Below are 23,621 nucleotides of genomic sequence, written 5' to 3' on the forward strand. Positions count from 1 at the left end.
CCACTGATATTCCAAATACTGAATGCACAACCATCCCCTCTCCTTCAGGGAATCCACAATTCTGGAACTCACAATTCCAAGCAATCCCACTGTCTGAAGATGTTAGCCTTAGGGCTTAGGGGTTCCTCAAGAATGACTCACTCAAATAAACCTTGAGAGAAACCAAATTTCACAGAGATTGTAATCAATTTTTTGTTTACTACTTTTTTTTTTAATACTGGGGAGTGAACCAGGGTACTTAACCACAAAGACACAATCACAGCCCTTTTTTATTTTTAATTTAGAGAGATGGTCTCTTTAAGTTGCGTAGGGCCTTGCTAAATTCCTGAGGCTGGTTTTGAACTTGTGATCCTCCTGAGTTGCTAGGATTACAGCCATGTGCCACCACACACAGCTGTCTCCTACTTTTATTTGTAAGAAGAATGCCAAATTTTAACTGATGTTTGAGAGACATAACTTTAATATGGATTATAGTGATATATACAATCAAAAAGGTAGAAAACTCCAACTAGAAGAAATAGAGATTATTCGGGATAAAGAAACATTGATATCATTAATATATGCAGAGATAAGAGAAGATATTGCTTAAATTGTTTTAACATAAATGAAATAGACAAATAAGAATTCTTGGGAACTAAAAAAATATGCCAATAGAAATGAAAAGTCAGCAGAAGGTGAGTGGTAGGCACATAAAATTCAGGAAATGTTGTTGGAAACTACAAGAAGAAAATTAAATGGAAAATAAGAAAATTAGAAGACTAGTCTAGGTGGTCCAACATCCAACAGCCTTCTCTTATCCTCTTCCATATTTTTGTGCCTATTTTATTGTCAATATGGATGAATATATATTCTCATTTGAGAAATCTTTGAAAGATATATGTTGCTTTGGGTAGCAACAGAGTTTGCAGAGCAATGAGTTTTTCATCAAGGTCAAGGTTATTCTTCTACTTGCAGACTGAGTTATTTTTAAGCACTGCACCCACCTATAGGACAAAATGATCTACAAGACAAGCCACCATCCAATCCATGCATTAAGCTCTTTCTTTCATGATTAGGTCTTCTCTTCTAGAGACTAGGATTCTATCTCTCTGATACATTGCCATGCCTGCACATGAGCCTGTGTCTGTTTCCACACAGTGAACTCTTAATAAAGTTTGATCAAATAAATATTAAGTAAACATTTATCCAGTAAAAATGGATATGTGTGTATGTATATAATTATATAATTGTAGGTGACTCAACATCAGCAGCTGCAGTTAATGAAGCAATTATTGCTTCCCTCATTTAATGTCTCTGATGAGATTGTGGCGCTCGAGTAGCAAAAAGGAACATACAAACATCAACTGGATTTGCAGAACTTGATTCTGCTATTTTTGCAACTGTCAAATTGCTCTATGATGAATGTATTCAACACTGAACAGCATGGAAATGCCCCAGTAATCAGTCTTTTATGGCCATGTCGTTGATGAGGTCCAGAAACTTTGATGATGATTTAGTCGCTATGTACTAAACTTATTTATGGGAATTTAGAGGTCTGTCACAAAAGTTTATTTTGACACCAAGTATGAAGTATTATTGAACTATGGCATTCCTAGAGGGGACAGTAATTCATCCTTAATGAAGAGGCACCTGTTCTGGAGATAGCTTTTCCTTCCCACTTCTAGTGGCTCTAACAGCACCAACACGTGTGGCTTACAAAATGCTTAATTTATTAGTTTGAGATACCACATTACATTGCCTCACTCCAAGAGACACATGTCGTGATAAAGTTGAAACACTGGTCACATGACCAAAGGTCCTCCTACTTGTGGCATCATCCAGTGGCATATGCCTATTTAAGGGATGAAAAGCTTACTAAATATCCAATAAGCCATCAGCAGCAAAGTTGAGACCCAGAGGGAAGATGTCTTCTAGCATGGGATGTATGCACTGGCTTGATACCAGTGCCTGACACTGTGTGTCTAACAGTGAGGTACATGGGCCCAGGAAACAAGGGGTGCAAGAAGGACTGACCCTTCTCAGCATCATTGCCAGTGCAGCACTTGCAGACATTTTGCTTCCCATCTCTGAAATATTGGGCTTTATGGGGTAGAAATCCTTGTACCCATGGAAGATGCTTCTACCAGGGAAGAGACTAAGTACTGCATTGAACCTAAACCTACACTGGTGAATAGCCAGGCTGAAAATAAAAGTTACCACTCTGAAATACTAAGGAGTTTCCAGATATACAATAGGGATATGATTGAGGACATCTACAAATCTAGAAAGCTTCCTTTAAGTTACTTTATGTTTCCATGAGCAATGATAACTATAAATGGCTGATTATGACATCTATCACTCAAGAAGAATAAAGCAGCTGAGGGCTTCAACTTTTAGCAGTATCAGTCTGGCCACGCTCCAGGCAAAGAACCTGGACCTGTTAAAGTACTTGAAAGTACAATACAGGGATATAATGGATATAATTGTAACATTGGGACTAAGTGCAGTAGAAAGATCTGTAGCTATTTAACTAACTCTTGCAAGTTAATTCTTTTATAGAGATTACAGCAGCCACCAACTTGAAGACTCAGTCTGCACTTAATGGAAGTCATGAACAGGTAATAAAGGTGTAAATCATGTGGACTGTTATCAGATATCTCTTGTTTGTCACATCAAAATCCCTCAACTCAATGTTTTATTCCAGTGGTTTCTAGATGACTGAATTCCAGGAAGTGTAACTTTATAAATTTCTCCTCAGCTGCACTATTATTAAGTTGCTCACCTTTGCCCCTGGGGCTTTTCTGCCACAGCATATGAGATGTGTACAAGAACTTGCCCTACCATTCTGATGTAAACACAAATCAGAAAAGGCAAGGGAATTTTTACTCTATGAGGACTGAGATGTCACCACACAGGGAGAATGACATGTTCTCTGACACTGAGCAATGAGGGGGCTAGTGTGTAAGAGGAAAAATATCTGGAAATACATTATCAATAGACTAGAGGATGTGTCCTCATGCTCAGGTAGAAAGATAACCTTTTAGATGTATTATGTGTACTAAGAAGCTAGAAAGCAAATTAAAGGACTGCAAATGTCCTTTGATTTATTTTGCTCTTTGGGACAAATTGCATTTTATTTCCTATATTAGCAGTTACATCTTATTTCCCATGCCTATCATGATCACCTTTTCTTTTGTTATGATTTGGATGTGAGATGTCCCCCAAAAGCTCACGTGTGTGCAAGATAATGCAAGATTTAGAAGTGAAATAGTTGTGTTAGGGGATCATTAATCCAATTGGTGAATTAATCCCCTGGTAGGAATTAACTGGGTGGTAACCGAAGGCAGGTAGGGTGTGCCTGGAGGAGGTAGATAATTGGGAGTGACTTTGGGGTATATATTTTGTCTGGTGAGGGGATAGTGCCCTCTATCTCTCTTTCCGTCTCAATCTCTTTCCTCTCCCTCTCTCCATTCTAATGCCGTGTTCCCTGCTGCTTTCCTTCACCACACTCTTCTGCAATGATATTCTGCTCATCCCAGGCTCTGAGGAAAGGGGTTGGCTATCTATGGATTGAGACCTTTGAAACCATGACTCCCCAAGTCAAATTGTCCTTCTCTACAATCATTCTTGTCAGGTCTTTGCTCCCAGCAACAAAAAAACTGACTAAGACACCTTCCTTGATGCTTGTTTAAAAAGAAAACAACAACAACAACAACAAAAACACCTACCTCTATATGAAAATAAGATGACAGTGTTCTCCATCAAAATTCTCTTTTCCCTAGTGACGTCCCTCCTAGGATATGAAACTTTAGAATACTGTAAGTGTCTCCGCTCCCCCCTTTCTTCTACTTCTTTTCTTTATCCCTAGGAGAATTCTAAGGAATACTCTTCTTCTTTCTCCCTACAAACCAAATTCAACTTTTAAATTTTAATGAAAAAATTTCACCTTTTCAATTCCAAATTAATATTTGAATTTCCTCACGCAATTCATCTCCTCTATTTTCAGAACCTTTATTTAGGTCTGGATTTCATTTCCAATTTCTGTTATCATCCAGTCATACGTAACCGGATGCTGTATGGCTCCTTGCTTACCTGTTTCCTCTATCTTTTTTAGTTTTTTAGTTTTTCACCATCTTGATAATTCTAATTTATCTGATCTCCAGAGAAATAACTTTTCCATTTCCTCAGATTAAATAGTGACATATTTTCTTAAAATGTGTAAATAAATAACACAGGATTTGAGAGTTACCTTCCTTTTCCTCCCAGGAGTCTATAGGTGAAAGTACAATGTTAGAAATTAGAAATGATTAGGTAGTTTAAAAACCCCAATTATTGTTCTGACACCCAGAAGACTCTAATTTAATTCATCTACAGTGAAGCCTCGCATCAATAATTCTAAAGCTCCCCAAGTGTTAGTGAGGTTTCTGTCAGAAAATACCTGAGAAATCAACTTATAAGAACAACAAACTGATTTTGGCTCATGTTGCCAGAGTTTTCAGTCCATGGTCGGTTGGCTCTATTGCTTTAGGTGTCTGATGAGGCAGCACATCATGGTGAGAGCATCTGGTAGAGGAGATCTGTTCACCTCATGCTGATGGAAGGCAGAGAGCAAGGAAGAGGCTATACAAAAAGAAAAAACAAACAAAAAAAACTTTAAAATAATTAAAGTTTCTACACAAAACTTTAAATATTTTATACTTATGTCTGAAATTTGGGATTTTTACCTTCTTACGTGTGTGTTCCTTATAAACCCTGATTGAACTTTAAATATCAGTTTATTGGGCTTTCTCAAATTCAGGGAAGTTTTTCTCTTTTATTTATTTAATTAATATCTTAACCTAATCTTCCCCACCCCACCCACCTTTCTGGAAGTCTCGAATCTCTCTTTAATGTTATTTAATTATTTTCTCTAATTTTCCATTCTTGCATATTTTTATTTGTGATTTTCCTCCATATTTTTTTTCCTATGTTACTAATTCAGTAAACAACAAACTTGGAAGATGGTTGTTAGTCAGCTTTGCATTTTTGTGGTAAAGAACAACTTAAAGAAAGAAAAGTCTGTTTTGGTTCACAGTTTCAGAGTTTCAGTCCATGGTCAGTGAAGTCCATTGCTCTGGGTCCAAGGTGGGGTAGGACATCATGGTGGAAGAGCATGGGAAAGGAGCTCTACTGCATTCATGATGGCTAGGAAGCAGAGAAAGGAAGGGGAAGGGGCTGCAGAGAAGGCGAATCCTGCATGTTTCCAGTGACCCACCTCCTCCAGTCATACCCCACCTGCCTACAGTTACCACTCAGTCCATTCAAACTAGGATAGACTGGTTGGGTGAGAGCCTTCATAATCTAATGATTTCATCATTCATGCATTATCACAGAAATTTTTGGAGGATACCTCATATCCAAATCATATCAGTGATGTTATGTTATTCCATAAAGTCATTTCAAGCTATGCTTGAACATTATTAAATACTATTTATCATTTATGTATTCAAATGTTTAGCATATGTGCCATGTCAAGAGCCTTGTTTCATGGTCCTATAAGTTCTTTCTCTCCCTTTTTGTTGACTCCTTTATTTGAGCTGCAGTTTTCTGGCTTCCTCTCATTTCAGCTAAAATTCACTATTGAGGAACACTAAAGGGCAGCAGTTCCATGAAGGGTGGCCTCTGATGATGTGGCCTGACAGTGTAGCAGCTGCCACTTTGTCCTCCCTAGTGGCAGAAAGTCTTTCTGTTCCCTCGTGCCTAAATACCTCTGATCCTCTGGGATAGAAAACTCAACCTACTTTCCAGTTATTTCTTCACTCAGGAATAAGTTAAAAACATAAAAATAAAAAAGCACACTCAGGTGGGCTTCTTGACCTTTTTACTTTTACTCTCATTAAGTCCTCCTCCTATCACCACCACCACTACCCTGCCAAAGCAGAATCACTTGAAAGATCCACAACATTTGGCTATTCATCACGGATTCTCTTCCTCTGGTTGCTGCCTTTTTTCCAATCCTCGGAGTGCAGTTAATCTTGCAGCAGTTCCACCTGTCAGAGTTCTGAGAGTCAAAGGCTCAGTCTTCAGTTCTTACCTGCCTGCTTATTGCAATGGCAGCTTGGCATGAGAAGGGAAAGGGTTGAAATGAAAAGCAGAGGAAGCCAAATGCATTCCATAAATATCTTACCAAGAAGCTCTGCCCATCATGTTTTAAATTTTAAGAAATTTGTACTTACTCTAGAATTCTCTACATCAAGGTTCTCAGTTGAGGAATTATGGGCTAAATAGAGCCTGCTTATCAATGTCTTGCAAAGGCCACAGTAAGTAGGAGGCCTTCTAAGTATTAATGTAAGGAGTGTGCCATAACATGTAGAATACAAATTTATATATATTCTTCTCTATCCAGCTAATCAGACACAAGTGTTCTATGGTATGGGCTATGTATAATGCTTTTCAAAATTTCCCACATAGTTCAGATATATACCCAGAGATGGAGAACCATTGATATAGATGAACAAAGGCCCATATTTTTAAATCTTTTACAGCCACTATATACATCAGTGGTTATCAAAGTGTGGTCTAAGAATTACATAAACCAGAACATATGAAGTGCTATTTAAAATGCTAATATCTAGGCCTCACACAAATCTAAAGAATCTGAATTCTTGGGTAGAGGCCTTAGAATGATCATTTTTACTAAATTGTTGAGATGATGATGATGCACACCAAATTTTTAAGAATTACAAAATAAGATGTGGTTGAACACAAAGAAGAACATCAACACCAAAAGAACAAAGATGTGGATAGAAGAGAGAGCTTGGAATGGAAACATGGGAGAGGCTAGCTAAACAGGTATACGGTTGAGAAAAGAGCGGTGCAGAGTCCCCGTGTGAATCACTGGACTAAAAAGTTAGAAAAAAAGAGAACACTCTGAATATAAGATAGGTGGTAGAGTTGGTTGGTTCTTTTTTCCTTCCTTTTATTCTTCGATAAATGTTTTTATCCTGTCAACAATTTCCATGCACAGCTATCGTGATGTTATCAGGAACCATTTGAAAACCTTGTAGTTTTCTTTCATGCTGAATGAAAATGTATAAAAGTGATGACAAGAATTGGAGTTGGAAAATGGGAAAAGGAAATTTGACCTCCTACGCTCTCTTCCCAATCCTCAACCCAGTCACCAATCCAAATCTATTAAACTCTCTATCCAAAGGCACCATGAACATTCCTGCCATTGGAAATTGTCCAAAATGGTCCCTTTTCTCTCTTGTGTTTGATGGAGTTCTTCATACATTCAAAAATCTAGTTTGAATGACATCCCATCTGTGAAGTTATTTTTAAGCCTCTTTTATGAGTCAGAAGTGATACTTCTTTCTGCCATATTTCTTTGTTAATAGTCCTTTTTCTACTACTCTCAGTTGGATATGTGAGCAAGAACCAGCCATTCTTCCTGACTGAAACTCAAATACCCATCAGAGGGCCTGGAACATAAGATGCTCTGCTCAATAAATTATGATATGAGTTTACCTCATTGAGTCAATTTAGCTAATGTTGAGTCAGCTGCTTCTGTACTGCCAGTTAATATACCACATGTAGTGCAACTGCTTTATTCCAGACAGGTTGACCTGAGATTCGGGCAGCCAGAAGAAGATATGCAGGCCCATAAGGACATCTGACATGCTTTTATTTGAGGGGTGGGCAATCTGTGCAGAAAAAATTCTGGGTCAATTTATATAGTAAATTAAAACAAAGCTGGCAGCATGCCAAGCATGATATCACAGTTTACTTAAGATTGTGCATGTGCTGTTTTTCTTGATCTACAGAAAATATTTTAGACATTCCCTCCCCTCCTTCCAGGTGAGGGGGGCTAACTGACTCCATTTTCCTTATACCATGTCCGCCTCTCTTCTACTCATTTACTAATTTGTATTTTGAGAAGAAACAAAAAGAGTGGAAGAATCAGGGAAAGAAAAGAAGAAGGTGTGTGTTCTCTGAAAGGTTTCTATACATAGTTTTGTCTGCCCAATACCCATTCATGTATTAGACAGCACAGGCTGTTAGACTAGGTAACAATTGAATCTCAAAAATAGCAAGAGGCTCACAAATCCATTAGTGTTTCTACTTTGGACTATCTTCTCAACGTGGATAGGAGAAAGATTGTGCTCTACATATCAATCAGGAATCCAGAAATGACAGAAGGTCTGCCATCATTCTATGTAGCTATCTCAATCCAAGTTTCAGTATTTGCTAAGAAGTGGGTGTGGAAAAATAATGTTGAAATTTTACATTTAATCTTAAATGCCTGTACCCTGAAGTTAAGAATGTTAATTTCCTCTCAAAATTGACTAGTCAAAATTAAGCACAAATTTAGTCAGGTTTTTGGTGTCTGCGACTAAAAGACCTGACCAGAACAACTATAGAGGAGGAAAAGTTTATTTGGGGGCTCACAGTTTCAGAGGTCTCAGTCCATAGACAGCAGGCTCCATTCCTCAGGGCTCAAGGTGAGGCAGGACACCATGGGGAAAGAATGTAGCAGAAGGAAGCAGCTCACATGATAATCAGGAAGCAGAGAGAGAAATCTCCACTTGCCAAATACAAATATTTACTCCAAGCAGCACCCCCAAAGCACCACTTACTCCAGACACACCCCACCTACTTTCAATTACCACTCAATTAATCCCATCACTGGGATTAATTGAGTGGTAATTGATTAATTCACTGATTGGGCTAAGGCTTTCATAACACAATCATTTCTCCTCTAAACCTTCTTGCATTGTGTCACACATGAGCTTTTGGGGGACACCTCACATCCAACATCAGGGCTCCAATTTAATTGCAGGGAATACTGGATAGTTTCCCCATGTGTGCAAGAAAGAAGGAAGAACTGAGTGAGATAGTTATCTCGAACACAGAGATATTAAACATCTACTATGTGCTAAATGCTGGGCCAGAAAAATAAGAAAATAACTGTGAGATCAGAACAGTCCTGCTTTTATGGAGCTCATGAGGCAATGAAAAGGAAATTGAGATAGTCCACTTTATAATAAAGAAACGCTGAGTTTTCAGTAAGATTCATACAAAATATAAATATTATCAGCATCACACATTACAAATGATAAGCAACACTCTTAAGAAAGGAACTTCAACAGCACATGCCACAACACTGTCTGGCAGACTTAAATCCATCAATTATAACCCCGTTTGTGATACTATAAAGTGTTTTGGTTCTGGATTGAATAGTCCTCACATTGCATGGCTAGAGTTAGCATAGGCAGGCCTCTGAGTGCTATGGTCTTTTGGTTTATACATCATTTCACAGGTCAGTTCTAGGAATATGATTAACTTGTATTCAATAAATAGCACAAGCACACCTCATAAATCTTTGAATTACAGATATGCTTACAACAGGCCAGACAAATAAAGTACATTCTGCTAAAAGCTTTCCTAGATCAGTGATTGAGAGGTAGGCAAATTTCAGTAGTCAGTCTTTGCAAGGAGGTATGGTTGGGGTTAAAAGAAAATCAGCCAGAGGTGTTCCCAAAGAGGTTATAGACCTACTGTCTATAACCTATATGAGTTATAGACCTACTGTCAATATTCTCCTATACAATAAATGATCCAGTAATTAGCCAAATAATTGCAAACCTACCACAGGGGCAAGTGCCGCAAGGGAAAAGTGCTTTCTGCTATGAAGAGGGGAGCTGAGATTTCAGAGAAGTCAGAAGTCTATATAAAAAAAAGTAGTGATTCAACAGAGCACTGTAGAAGGAATAAAGGTTGCTCCAGGCAGAGAAAATAGCATGTGCTTGGGAATGAGCAGGCCTGTTTCAGGAACTGAAAGAAATCAGTGAGACTGGACTGTGAAGAACAAAGTAGAAGTGGGGTGGGCAATTCCAAAGACATCTGCTGGGGCCAAACCACAAACAGGCAAGAAAATTAGGAGTCTTTATCTCAGAACCAAAGAGGAATACTGAATACAGTTTTAATGGAGATGTTCAAAGAATAACACAATCATTGAAGGCAGGACAGATTAAAAATTAGGAAATAGGTTAGATAACTGTATACATCTCAGCAGATAGATGGTGTTATATAGATGAAAGGAGGTGTTCTGTATCATGAGATTATTAGGAGGAAGTGCCTAGCATCCATAATGACTTGGATATGAGGAGTGAGTACAGAGAGCTATGAATGAAATCTCTGTGAGTCTGGAAACTGGATGATACCATTCTCCACTACAGGAAACAGGAGAAGCAGATCAGTAGGAGAACACTGGGAACCATAGAAGTGAATCACTGGTCTTTGTACCCAAGCAAGCATTATTCAGTTATAGGCTGGGTTTCTCCAAAAGGCTCCTCTGAGAGACGGATCATGAAATTGCAGTTTAAACAAAGAGTGTGTGAAAAGGAATTGAAGGAGAGTTTTGAGATCAGCATCTAACATCTCAAACATGAGTAAGAGAAATTACACAACAAAAATGGTAATTGAAACATCAATGCCACATTTTCCTAGCATATCTCTTCAAGCAGTTAGGAGCTACATAAAATAACAAAATAGGAGCCAGCTGCTAAAAGGGGAGGGGAAGCAGAGTCACAGGGAAAAGGAAAGGACAGAATTGTCTGCTAAAATGTGTGTTATGAGACATTTAGCATTAAAAGGGGCAGACAGATACATGTGTCCTGTATAATTAGATGGTTCCTGTAATAATCAGTCACAGAAAGGAATAGCTAAGAGCATAAGGAAGAGTAGGAGGATCTGTCTGAGTCTTGTCAAAGCTTTGTTATACTTCACTTCGGATTCCTCAGCTGGTATTTAATAGCTGTGTGACCTTGGGCAGGTGTTTAATCACTGTGTGCATCCCATTTATTCATCTTCAAAACAGAATTAATAATAGCTGCCCTGCCCACATAAAATAAAATAATGTACTAATATACCTCGAAAGTTTTAAAGCAGTTTAGTTTATGTGTTGTAATTTTATATCACATAATATGTTATTGTTACTAGTAAATGTCAATATTAATTCTCAAAATAAACAGCCAAGGCCCTAAAGAAGCTGGGGGAATGAAGGGTGGCAAGACTACAGCACAACCAGAAAAAGGCAATTTCACAGTGAAAATTCTGTGTAAGGACAAGTAAGGTGAAGTCAGCACTGTTTATGTTTTGAGAGGTTTTACTGGAAGTGCATGTGCAGGAAAATACAACATTCAAGCAAATCACAACAATCACAGAATAATCTTGCCAAGAATGAAATCTCCGAGGAGGGGACTTCCAAGTTTTTCTTTCTTTCTCAATTGTAGTTCTTTTTTTTTTAAAGGTGTAAGATCTGGGACGGCATTCTCTTTCCTGTAAATTGCGCGGAGCAAGTGTGTGGTGACCTTTGTTTCTCTTCAGATTATAAACTAATAGTCATTCTCTTGGAGTCTGCAGGAATGAAGATATCAACCATGGATCCTGGGAGCTCTTGGAAATGTGAAAGAAAGATGATCATGTCACCCATGTGCACTCCAAGTCTTCAAGAAAGGATAGGAAAAGAGAAATATGTACATATTCACCCTTTCATTTCTAAGGTGCACTGTTTTTCAATGTTTAGTATTTTAGAAATTGGGAAGCAGCTTACAACTATCTGTACATTTAGAGCAATACACACACACACACATACACCAAAAAAAACTATTGTTAACTTTATATGTTATTGAAGGCATAGTTTAATAAGGAAATATAATATACCAACTTAGAGTGTCACAATTTTTTTAACAATCTTGCCAGTAAAAAGCAAAACAACAAAGAAATTCTTTTGCAAAAATTTTTATCATATTGAAGGGGATTGTTCACTCATCATTCATTAGAAAACTTTTATTGAACCCTTAATAAGTGCTTGTCTTGCCCTAGAAAATCTGGCCCTAGTCTCTCAAAAGAGCATGTGAGGAAGCCATCCTATTGGAAAGATAATTACTGCTGCAGACCTCTGGATTACCTTTTCCCTGTACCAAGCAACTTGCCCTGGAGGCCTCCCTGCATTACCTCTCATTTTTGCCTCTAAGCCTCTGATTCTTCAGACATAGCTCATTTTCAAACCAAAGATCATGGGATCTCTTGGAGGATATTCTTGGACCCAGTCTTGGCTAGGGTAGGATGGAGGTCAGTGATTCTGACCATGCACAGGAAGCACTACCTATGAAAGGATAAATTTCCATAGGAATCACAGTAAGCTTCCCAGAGGATTCCCAACCCATTCCTGTATTCATCAGTTTATTCTAGTGAAATTCAAGATTAAGTGCCCAAAAGTGGAATCCCCAAATTAACTCCAATATAAGAAATAAAGTCTAGTTTCTTCATCATAGCATTTAAGACTTACTATTGTTTGGATATAATCTGAGGGTACTCCAAGGGTTAAGTGTTGAAATTCAATCTCCATTGTGAGGAATGTTAACATAGATTGGCTTTTCTGTAGTATAGTACAGTAATAGTATGGTGTGGTATGATACGGTCTGATAAAAATGAGACATGAAAAAGGAAGAAACACATGGAAAGAAAAGCATATCTTAATTCCTTTTGACTGGACTTCTCTTTCAGTAGCCTCTCCAATGAGTTGAGCCTGGCTGCCATTTAGCTATTTCATTTTCACAAATTAATAATGTGGAATCCAAAGTTTCCCAGTAATGACTGGGAGATAAGCTAGACCAACACATGACCAAGAAGAGAGAAACTACAAACTAACTTAAAGAAAAGCTATCTTTTTGAATGATTCCTTTAATTTCACATGAAGAAATGAAGACATAAAAGGTATTATCTAAATTTTATATTTTAGTAGTACATTACTGTGTGCTTTTTAATGTTGATTTGAACAAGTCTCTAGAAAGCCATTATTAATGGTTTCAATATGAGGTATTCCCCAGAAGCTCCCATGTTCAAGCAGGTGAAATGTTTGGATGGAGAGCTGTAACCTACTCAGTCCATCCTAGTTTGAATAGACTAATTGAAGGCAGGTGGGGCACGGCTGGAGGAGGTGGGTCACTGGGTGTGTACCCTGGAAGACTGTATCTTCCCTGTGGTCCCTTATTCCTCTTTTTGCTTTCCGGCCAGCCAAAAGGGGAGCAGCTTTCCCCTACCCTGCTCTTTGCCACGATGTTCTGCTTTACCTTGGACACAGAGCAATGAAGTTGGCTGTTTATGGAGAGAGATCCCTGAATCCATGAGCCCCGAATAAACTTTTCCTCTTCTGAGTTTTTTCTGGTAAGGTATTTTGGTCACACTGATTAAAAAGCTGGCTAAAATAGCTGTCCTGACTTATGTTATTCAAAAATAAAAGTTTCAGAATGACATTTCAGCATGTTCCATAGAAAGTCACTATTCTTTGAGTCATTGATCAAGAGACTGAGAATCTAATTATTAAATGAGCTGTAAATGTACCTAATAATACTATCACTGAAGTTGAGTTTCTTTGTTTTTATTTAAGGATTTGTTGAAACCATATATATTGTGTTTATGGCATACTCTAACTGACCTGGGTAGTGGCCCATGTAAAAGGAGATAAGTTTTATGAAACAACATTCTTACAAAATTTCTTCTAAATTTACCTTGTGCCTCTTGACTATCAGCGTACTCATTTTTTATAACTATGGGTAGGGCATCACTCAATGCAAGAAATAAAAAACAAACACATTTTTGAATTAATTGGGATTCTTAGTAGTGAAGATAAAAATCTAAAAATGATTGCTGTCTGGAATTATTTAAAGATGAACACATATTTTTATATTTAAAAAGACTGTAAGTGGATAGATTGGAACTCTTAGGCAATTGTGTTGCTAGCCCTTACCAAGTAAATATGTAAGGTCGTAAGTTGGGAATGTGAGAGGTAAATAGAGTCATTCTGGAAAAGATACTAGGGATCTTCAGGTATCCCTTGAAACCAAATATTTACAACTGATATATATCTAAACTCATAAAACCCACTCTACTTCTGCCACCAACACTATTATTGCTAAAGCTCAGGGGTAAGGAGTGACAGCTGAGTAAACACAGTTAGAGCCCTGTGTTGAAATTCAGGAAGTCTGATTCCCCAGGATCAGCCCAAAGACCAAGAGATAATGCTCCAAATGTTACCCTTTTCCCCTGGACTGTGAAAGAACATTAGATAGGATTGTCCTCATTCCCTTTTGGTAGATAGAATGAAACTTAAAAGTCATCCAACTTCAGCTAATATCAAATCAATCTCTATTAATAGAAAAATCCAACTCAGCATTGCATTTTCATTGCCTGAAAAGTGATGCTCAGAACTGTCCATCTGGAATTTAAGTTCAGCTTCTCCACACATCTCTAAATGGAATAAGTTAGTTTTAAGAGTCCAAGCAAAATTATAATCAGCACACTGCAGAGGCTAACTTATTTCTTACGTTTTAAAATGCATAATAAATGTAATTTATGATTATTTGACAAAGAAATGTACATACATAACTAACTCCTTAGTCATCTTGTTTTATCTATTGCATATTAGAATACTTCGTTCATACATTTTGGCTGTACAGATGGCTCATAATTCATAATGGACAGGAAAAAAAAGATGTGTCTGTTTTCTTTTCAACTTGTCTTTTTATATATCTTGAGGATATATAACATTCCCAAATGGTTCAAAATGAAGAATTGGTATTTTTGCTCTTTTTTCCCCTCTCAGCTGCTCATTTTATTTTTAATGTTTGAGCCAAAGTCATCTCACTCCTACTCAATGATGCAGAACTCTCTTGCTTCTCTCCTTGCCTTGAATATTTGAGTCTATCCAAAATTGCTTCTTGAGGAAACATTTATGTTTGCCCAAAACAGTTCCTGAGCCCAATTTTATTTGGAAGGATGGCAACCTTTCCTTTTATGAAAACTGGTAGCTCATTGTTTCCCATCCCTTCATTTGAAATTTTTAGCCACTCAAATGCCCTTCCATATACAAATGCAGTCTTGTGCTGCACAATGACGTTGCTGTCAGTGATGGACCACAGACATGAAGGTGTTCCCACAAGACTATTTTATGTAGTGATGGCATATTCATTTTGGTTTTTGTGAGTATGCTCCATGATATTCACACAAAAACAAAATTTCCTGACATATTTCTTAGACCATATCCCTGTCATTAAGTGATGCATGACTTGAAGGAATCTTTGAATGCTAGATTTTTTTTCCTAATTAGATTTGATTATCCAGGCAAAACAGAGTCTTTTTTTTTAATTCAAGACAGAAAGGTGAATAAGTGCTTTTTCACTCAATTATCTTTTTTACTCAAATTCCTCATTTGAGGAATGAGAACACCCAGTTTCAACTCTAGTCTTCAAAAATAAATACAAGACATGATGGTTACATTTTTAGAAGTTCATTAATTCTCTACCTATAGAAGTAGTTTACATTTTAGGAAATCAGAAATAATTGATCAGTAAGGAGGAAAAGGTATATGGTTCTATAGGTTCTTGAGTATTGCCTAAGAAGAAAGGAAAAGGGAACTCTTCTTTAGTTTCCTAGCTTAAATTTCAGCTCCTCTTCATCTTCTGTCAACCTTCAACCATCCTCTGTTTCTCTTGAACATGTCTATTAATAGTCTTAGCCCACCTTTGCATTATGGTTTGATGTGCACAAATTGGTCTCCCATCTAGAAAGTGGTCTACTGAAGGACAAGAAAGCTAGCCACTTGTTGTAGCCCAGGTACATGGTGAGGAATCAATACATATTAATTGAGTCGAATTAGAAGTTGAATTAACTCCATTTACCAGAGACAAGCTGAATAGATTTTATTGATTTGTTCCAAGGTCACAAATGTTGATGGTTTTGAATGAAGCTGATTCAGCTCTCCTGGTCTCAACTAGACAGGATCATTCTGTACACACCATTCATGCATTTCATAAAACTGTTGTGAAAATCTTTTAAGCTATCATATTCAGAATGTGCAATTTTTTTTATGTTTTACAATTTATAATATTGAACACACTATTATCTTGGATAAGAGGATATTTTCTATCATAATTGCTCCCAGAAGAATAACATGGATGGCTACACATTTTTAATTTTAGTCATTTTCTGCAGAATCTTAGACACATCCTAACTATTCATACAGTTTTCAGATAACAAGTCATATTATTTAATTATCTTAGTATTTTCAGGGGATTTTTTTACTAGTCAGATAAAGAAACCATTCTGAACTTATTAAAATAAAGAAATCTACTTCTATTGCACAAGAATAATTTAATAATAAACCAAAAATTAAGCACAATTCTGGGCTGAAAATTAGCACACTAATAAATTTTTATCTAAGGACAAAAATTGATATATTTGTTTCTGATTACTGACAGACACCAGTCTCACAAAAATCTGTCTTGGACATCACCACAGGACACTGTTACCGCAGAGTGATAAAACTTCTATGACATTCCATTGGACTTAATGATACCTAGCCGCATTCTGAAGTCACCTAATGAAACACAAAAGAAAGAATATATTGTGGCAAGGGCTAAGGGCTAGGTCCTGGCTGTTCAAAATTGTCTTTTCTCATTCCTCCAGAGGCCAAGGAGAAAAAGTTGATTAGTTGAAACCTACGTTCTCTGTACAACTGACCTAGGAATGAATGTCAGTGATGTTGAACCACTTCAGTCTTATTTTCCTTCACTATCCCTATGATTTAGGGACTGTGCCAAACAGGGTCAGATTTTTTCTTTTTGTTTTTAAGGGACATCAATATATGAGAAAACTTTACTGGGTTCTGAAGTGTACAACATAGGATGCTTTGAGACTGTATCCATCTAAGTAAATTGGAGTAAACTACATCTATTTAGCTTTTCCTATTCTTTATTTCTTAGGATTTGCCAATACCAGAAAATAAAGATGCACAACTACCATTGAGGGAAACGTCACCATCATTGTCATCATCATCTTGGTTGTCATCCTTCTCATTACTTTTGCTGTTTTTTCTTATTGTTATATTCATCGCAATATGACAGAATATTTTTTAGAGTTCCACGTTCTGTTTATTAGATCAGGGCACTTAGCACCGTTGGGGTTACAGTCTTTGAGCAGTACTAAGGGAACAAATCAACTCTTATAATTAAATCCTTACATAAAACTTCATGTGAAAATCTGTCTGTTTATCTTTGCTGTTTATCACTTAAAAATTAAGATAACCAGGCTGGGGATGTGGCTCAAGCGGTAATGCGCTTGCCTGGCATGCGCGGGGCGCAGGGTTTGATCCTCAACACCACATAAAATAAAATAAAGATTTGTGTCCACCGAAAACTAAAAAATAAATATTAAAAAATTCTCTCTCTTCTCTCTCTTTATAAAAAAGTTAAGATAACTGTTAGTATACTAATGATAATAATGATGAATAATTTTAGAAGTCAGTGATTGACATTTTTGTGACACATTTCACTCAACTTTCCACATTCATTATATTTTGCATTCTTTCTCAATTAATATGCTTTGAAAGATGATATGTCAAGAGCTTTGTAATGTTTTGAACAACCAATAAAAAATTAATATGCTTTATAATAATGGCAAGCACTCTGGATCTGTATCTACAATTTGCTGCCAGATGCCAAATATACCTACGTCAGAGGACTCTGAACCTCGCTCAAGAGGTGCTCAGAATATTACTGATCTTTTCTCTGTGTCCTATGTAAGAGGTAGCCTTCATTGTCATATTTGAGTTTTAGATTGTTTTTCTTCCTTTTAGAGATCAAATATGAAGTCGTATTTTAAAGAAAGTTTAAATACAATCCACTTTCGATATTCAAATTTTGAATCAAATGCCACTAGCTAATGCTATACATGGCATAACAAGATTTCCTCAGTCACAGGTAACTTTGTTTTCACAGTGATATGAAAGTGATGTGTTGTGTAAGGAATGTTTCTTGAAGGTCCTTGTGAAAATAATGGAGCAAGTCTGCTCATGATACATGCCAAAAATGCTTTAGTGACATGCCAAACCTCCATGTTGAAAGGAAAACTCCTTAGCATAAAATGTAAGAGACTTTGCTATTTTGTCCCTGTTTATTTGCCATTCCTTTTCTATTAATGCCATGTCCCATACTCCTCCAATTTGTCTTGTTGTTAAACCTACAGCCCTGTCGAATGACTTGCTGCTTTCAGACCATACCACACTTCCAATGTCTATTCTCACCCTATTAGTAGTGTTGCTTGGACTGTATAGAGACCCCACCTCCACCTCTTTTCATCCCTAATTAACAGAAGTCATATCTAAAGATATCAACCATCCAGAATGTTAACTAGAATCTGGTATAAAATTTGAATAGGTAAATAAATTAAAACCAATTTAAGAGAAATCTAACTTAGAACTCATTAACTTTGGCTTAAGAACTATTATCTATTTTCTATGTTTATAATAGGTGAGAGAAGTAATAACAGAAAACGGGTGTTTTGACAGAGAAGCCATAGTTATAAGTAAGAGTTGAAAGGTAAATAAAAGTAAATAAGAAAACAGTAAAGTGAAATAAAGAAAAAAATTAATAAAAGTTTGCAACATAAGGCAATTTACGTTTTCAGAAATAGTTATATTCAGAGTAATGTACAGAGTACATTTAGTAGACATGGGTAGGAAGTCTTAGAAATCATTCTAGGAAGATCAAGATAAAATGTTTAAAAGCAATTAAAAGGATAGTTTATAAAAAACAAGACTTAAAATCCAAACAGATTAATGAGGAATAACTGCACAATTCTAGACTAACATTGTACTGTTTACTTGGAAGTCTTGACATACAAAAACAGAGTAGTTCTGTATTAGTGGGAGATTCCAAACAACCAATGATCTTATATTTATTTCTTCAGAATATTAAATTCTGATGATACCTTTTTTAAAAAGTAAATACTCATGTCTTATCCTCAGCTATACTAATTTATGATCTTTGTATTCAAAGACAGTGCTAGGGGTAAATATCAATACATGAGAGCAGATTGTTTAAAGTATTGTCAAAAACTTATTATAGATTTTTATGATGTAAAAATATTCATAGTTTATTAAATCAAGAAAATCAGGATATAGGGACTTTCCAGATTTGGTAGTGCATGCCATTGTAAGGATGATTGACAGTTAATTTGATTGAAAGAAATGGTAGTCCAGAACAGTCCATGCCTCACAGTAGTTCCTATGAAAGATTAAGGGAATGGGACATTTGTTTTCATTAAAGCACATGTTGGTAAGATAGATAAATAAATAAACAAACAAACAAAAAAATAAATAAATCTATCCATAGAGTGTCTTACACTGCCACAAGAAATGGAAAGAATAGTCTTAATAATAAAACCGTTTTCCTTCCTTCCTTAACTGTTTCCTTATAGGATAAATAATATCACTACTCATTTCCTTTAAGCTATAACTGCAAAAAAACCCTTTGGTTTCACTGCCTATTACCAACTGGAGGTGAAACATGAGTTTCCTGTGAGTATTTCTGATTTCTACTCTCCTCTTTTCATTTCTCCATTGTGAGCTGCTTACACACAACATTTCTGACTTAAGATTTTTCTTGTAATTCTCTTTTAGCACCAAAACAAAACATTTTGTCTATAATCACGTACATGATGAAATATACACATTGAAAAAAAAAGAATAAGTATACATGTTCTGTAGAAAGTTGTAATTTCTCTTCCTAAAAGATTGCAATTTTAATGGGGCATTAAAATAACAAACATATCTGGTACATTTCCCTTATCAGGGGATTTAAAATAAATTCACAAAATAATCCTACCATAATAGATCCTCGGTGAATAGCCTAATTCTGTCTGGTCTTTCCTAATAATTCTTGCAATTGTCTGATATAGAAAGAAAGGTGGGAGCCTTGTTCTCATAAGGACTAAAGTACTTGGAGCTGAGGTAAGGCTGTTCAAAATCGATCCCTTTCCAAACTATTTCATTCATACCTTCCAAATGGTATCTGAAAGCAATAGAAGTTTTGGACAAAATACAGCTTCTTGTAAATACATTCCTCAAGTGTAATTCTGCTGGAATTATAGTTCAAAGACTCAAGTTTGAATTCAGGAATACCACTTAATCTTCCAAGGTGAGCCACCATGAATTGTTCCTTTCTGTTGAAGTTCTTGGTACAAATGCCTAGTATAGGGCTGGGGATATAGCTCAGTTGATAGAATGCTTGCTTTGCGTACATAAGGCCCTGGTTTCAAGCCCCAGAACCACATACACACACACACACACACACACACACACACAAAGAGAAATGTCTGGCATACAGTTCATGTTCAACAAACTTGAGTTATCTCTGTGATTGAGGAAACTAGGTTATCCGAAAAGAAAGCATAAGAAGCATGGATAACAATCGGAAATCCCTGTGGAATTCATTCTGTGGGTTTATTTATTTATTTATTTATTTATGGTTTAGATATGGTGTCACCCCAAATCTCACGTGTAAGACAATGCAAAAATGTTCAGAAGAGAAATGATTGGGTTGCTAGAGTCTTAAACCAATTAGTGAATTAATCATCCCCTGATAGGCATTAACTGAGTGGTAACTGAAGTGGTAGGGTGTGGCTGGAGAAGGTGGAAATTGGCACGTGGCTTGGGGGTATATATTTGTATCTGGCCAGTGGAGTCTGTCTCTCTGCTTCCTGATCACCATGTGAGCTGCTTTCCTCCACCACACTCTTCCATCATGATGTCCGGCCTCACCTTGAGTCCCAAAGAATGGAGCCGGCCTTCTATGGACTAAGACCTCTGAAACTATGAGCTCTTAAATAAACATTTTCTTCTCTACAATTGTGTTGGTCGGGTCCTTTAGTCACAGCAGCAAAACAGATGACTAAAACACATTGTTATTGTGTTTAGCTGATAACAGTATATGAGAGAGCACATAATTATATCCTTACCCTTCTCAGCTGTATATGGTTTCATTGGGGTCACTTTAAAAAGAGGTCTGGATATTTTGCATTTTTTTAAGCCAAGTAAGGAAAACACTGAGTTCCAGAAATACCATCACTAATAGGAAAGTTATCAGGGGCTCAGGGCCATTCTCAGAAGAGCTGCTCTCTAGCCATCTTCTGAAATGAAAGCCACACTGATAATGCAGACATGATGTAAGAGCAGAGAAACCAGTTATCAGTTCCTTTCAGTCAAAAATAGTACTCTTTGTTTCAGTTTCTTTTTGAAAGGCAGCAAAAAAGAGTTTCTGTGATTTGATTGGTATTGTAACTAGAGATCCAGCCGAGGTAGGGGAAGAAAAATGACTGGCATGGAACCGAAAGGGACCCAGGAACTCAGTTTGGAGTCTAACAGATTTCTGAAACCACCTGGTTCAGCTCAGTAAAAAATCTTTTTACTCAAATTCTTTTTACATCAAATAATAGGAGAAAATTGAAAGAGTACAAAACAAAGCTGGGCACACAGTTGCCATACCTAGTTACATATTTGAAGCTTTATTTATTGCAGTTAGCACAGAGAATGGATAAACTCGTCCACATCAAATCCCTGTAAGGATCTAATGGCTGCCTCTCCAAGGATCATTCTAGACAGTGGCCATGAAGACTCTGCTTAGTGCTGACTTCCTCCTTTGGTGAGGACCAAAATATCCTCCAAGTTCAAACTAAGAAGCACAAGACCAAGTGCCTTGCCTCAGTGAGCAGGAGTTAAGTAAGGAGTATTCAAAGGGATTCCTGGCAGAGAGGAATAAAAAGTAAATGACTTGTTTGGAAAGAGAAATTGAGTGTTAGAAATGAAAGGAATTCACACTTTTAAGTAGAGGAATGCAAATTTTGGCACATAAACTTCTTGCCTCAGGTTGTAAATAATCAAGTCGGATTCTTCCCATAACCCAGAGCCCTCTTTGTTAGTGATGAAATCGCTCAGGACTGTGTCATTCCATTCTTTTAATTAGCACTGACAATGGCTGAGAAGAGACTAAGACAACAATGGCTACTGAGACTTTACTGGTTCCCACATTATTCATTAAATCCATTTTGACCCAGCTCTAGCCCCAACACTGACTTGTCTCATCTGTGAATTCCTCCTCTCAACTGGGAATGAACTTAACCACTTAGCTCTTCTCTGAAACTATGTGGTTTAGTAATTATGTACTTCTCTTCTCATATACATTACTAATTCCCCAGGACTCAGACCCGGGTGTGTGTGTGTGTGTGTGTGTGTGTGTGTTTCAATCCTGGGATACAATGGAATATTATGGAAATATTTGATAAGTAATAATTCAAAATAAAGCACTTGGTATTATAAGTTTCACAAGGCTAGCATGGGTATGAGCACATGGGATCACAGTATTTTGTGATAGTAATGACAAAATGAGCCCTTTTATATTTGCTGGGCACTGTTCTAAGGGCTGTGCTTTTATTTCATCCAGTCTACATGAACACCTTGTAAGAAAGGGACTATTACTGCTTTCACATGCCCAGTCTGATATCAGAACCAACTTTCTTAACTCTGCTGTTTTGCTACTTGCTGAGAGGACCCAGAGCTAGGAAGGATATCAAGTCTTCATTTTATAAGTAAAGAAGTAAAGACTTGGAGAGGTTAACTGGCTTGTCTATTATTTAATTAACAGAACTCAGCTGTTATCCAGCTTTGTGATTGTAGTTGCAGAGTTCTTTAGCCTGTATGAGAGAAAATTCCTATATGTAATTTTTGTGCAGCTTTTTATTTGTTCTTCTTAGTTATACATGACAGTAGAATGTATTTTGACATATTATACATACATGGAATATAACTGCTCATTCTTGTAGTTGTACATGATATGGATACATATGTGGACATAGGAAAGTTATGCAATTTTAATATTTTAGAGGAAAAGTATAGCAATTTCAGTCTTTAGTCTATTGCCTATCACCTTTATGGCATATGAGTTATCCTTTGTCAAACACTAATACATAACCATTATGTATTAAATAATACATAATTATTTAAAGGTAGTATCTTTACCATTTGTGTTAGATGAAATAATATTTTCAACTACTAAAGGGAGACATTCAGTAAGAGTGGCAAGTGAGTTGAGACCCTATTTGGTGAGGAAGCTCCTAGCAGAAGCATAGAGTTTAGCCTTTACTTACCTATTTAAATGTTTAACTTATTTATACTTATAAAGCATTTCAAATATAGAGAAAAATGATGGTGGCAACATGTAAAGGTCCATATTCTCTTCTATTTTCAAACTAATACTGATCAGAAATCTGTCAATCTGCTATAACTTACCACAACCCACTTTCTCTTAAAAACAAAAACAAACAAACAAAAAAAAACCTCATTATTTTGCCATTTGTATTGTTTCTCAGAGGCCTTAGGTTCAAGATTATTTGCTTAGCTCAGTGAATTTGGGCCTGTGTCTGGGGCCACAACTCTTTAAAATAACATAAATGATGAAGTTAAGTAACAACCTTATGAAAATCCATTTTCTTATCTACAGAACACAGACTAAAAATGGAACTATGTTCTCCACAATTAGAGAAGCAGTTGTCCTGTTCATTCATTTTGGAACTCTTTTAAAATATAAACTTTGTAAAGACAGAAATTACAGTTATATTCACATTTGACTAGCACATAAGAGAACAAATAAGGTTTCTAAATAAATGGCTGAATAGATGACTGTTCTCTGGATAGACCTCACTAAGACATTGGGTTTGGTACTGGGCAAATATCTAGAGAAGCATGGGCAAATCACAGTGAAAATAGC

General features: G+C 36.6%; 1 protein-coding gene across 1 annotated transcript in view; it reads right to left on the reverse strand.

Annotated features, from left to right (window-relative positions):
• Positions 1 to 318: 318 nt before the first annotated feature.
• Positions 319 to 23,621, reverse strand: part of Macc1 (MET transcriptional regulator MACC1) — a 98,690-nt gene continuing 75,387 nt past the window's right edge. The window contains exon 5 of the mRNA XM_048799690.1: positions 319 to 4,599. Coding sequence (XP_048655647.1) covers positions 4,561 to 4,599 — 39 coding nt within the window. The 3' untranslated portion in view covers positions 319 to 4,560. The remainder of the gene's footprint in view (positions 4,600 to 23,621) is intronic.

The sequence above is a fragment of the Marmota marmota genome, unplaced genomic scaffold, assembly GCF_001458135.2.
Source record: "Marmota marmota marmota unplaced genomic scaffold, marMar, whole genome shotgun sequence".
NCBI classification, from domain to species: Eukaryota; Metazoa; Chordata; class Mammalia; order Rodentia; family Sciuridae; genus Marmota; species Marmota marmota.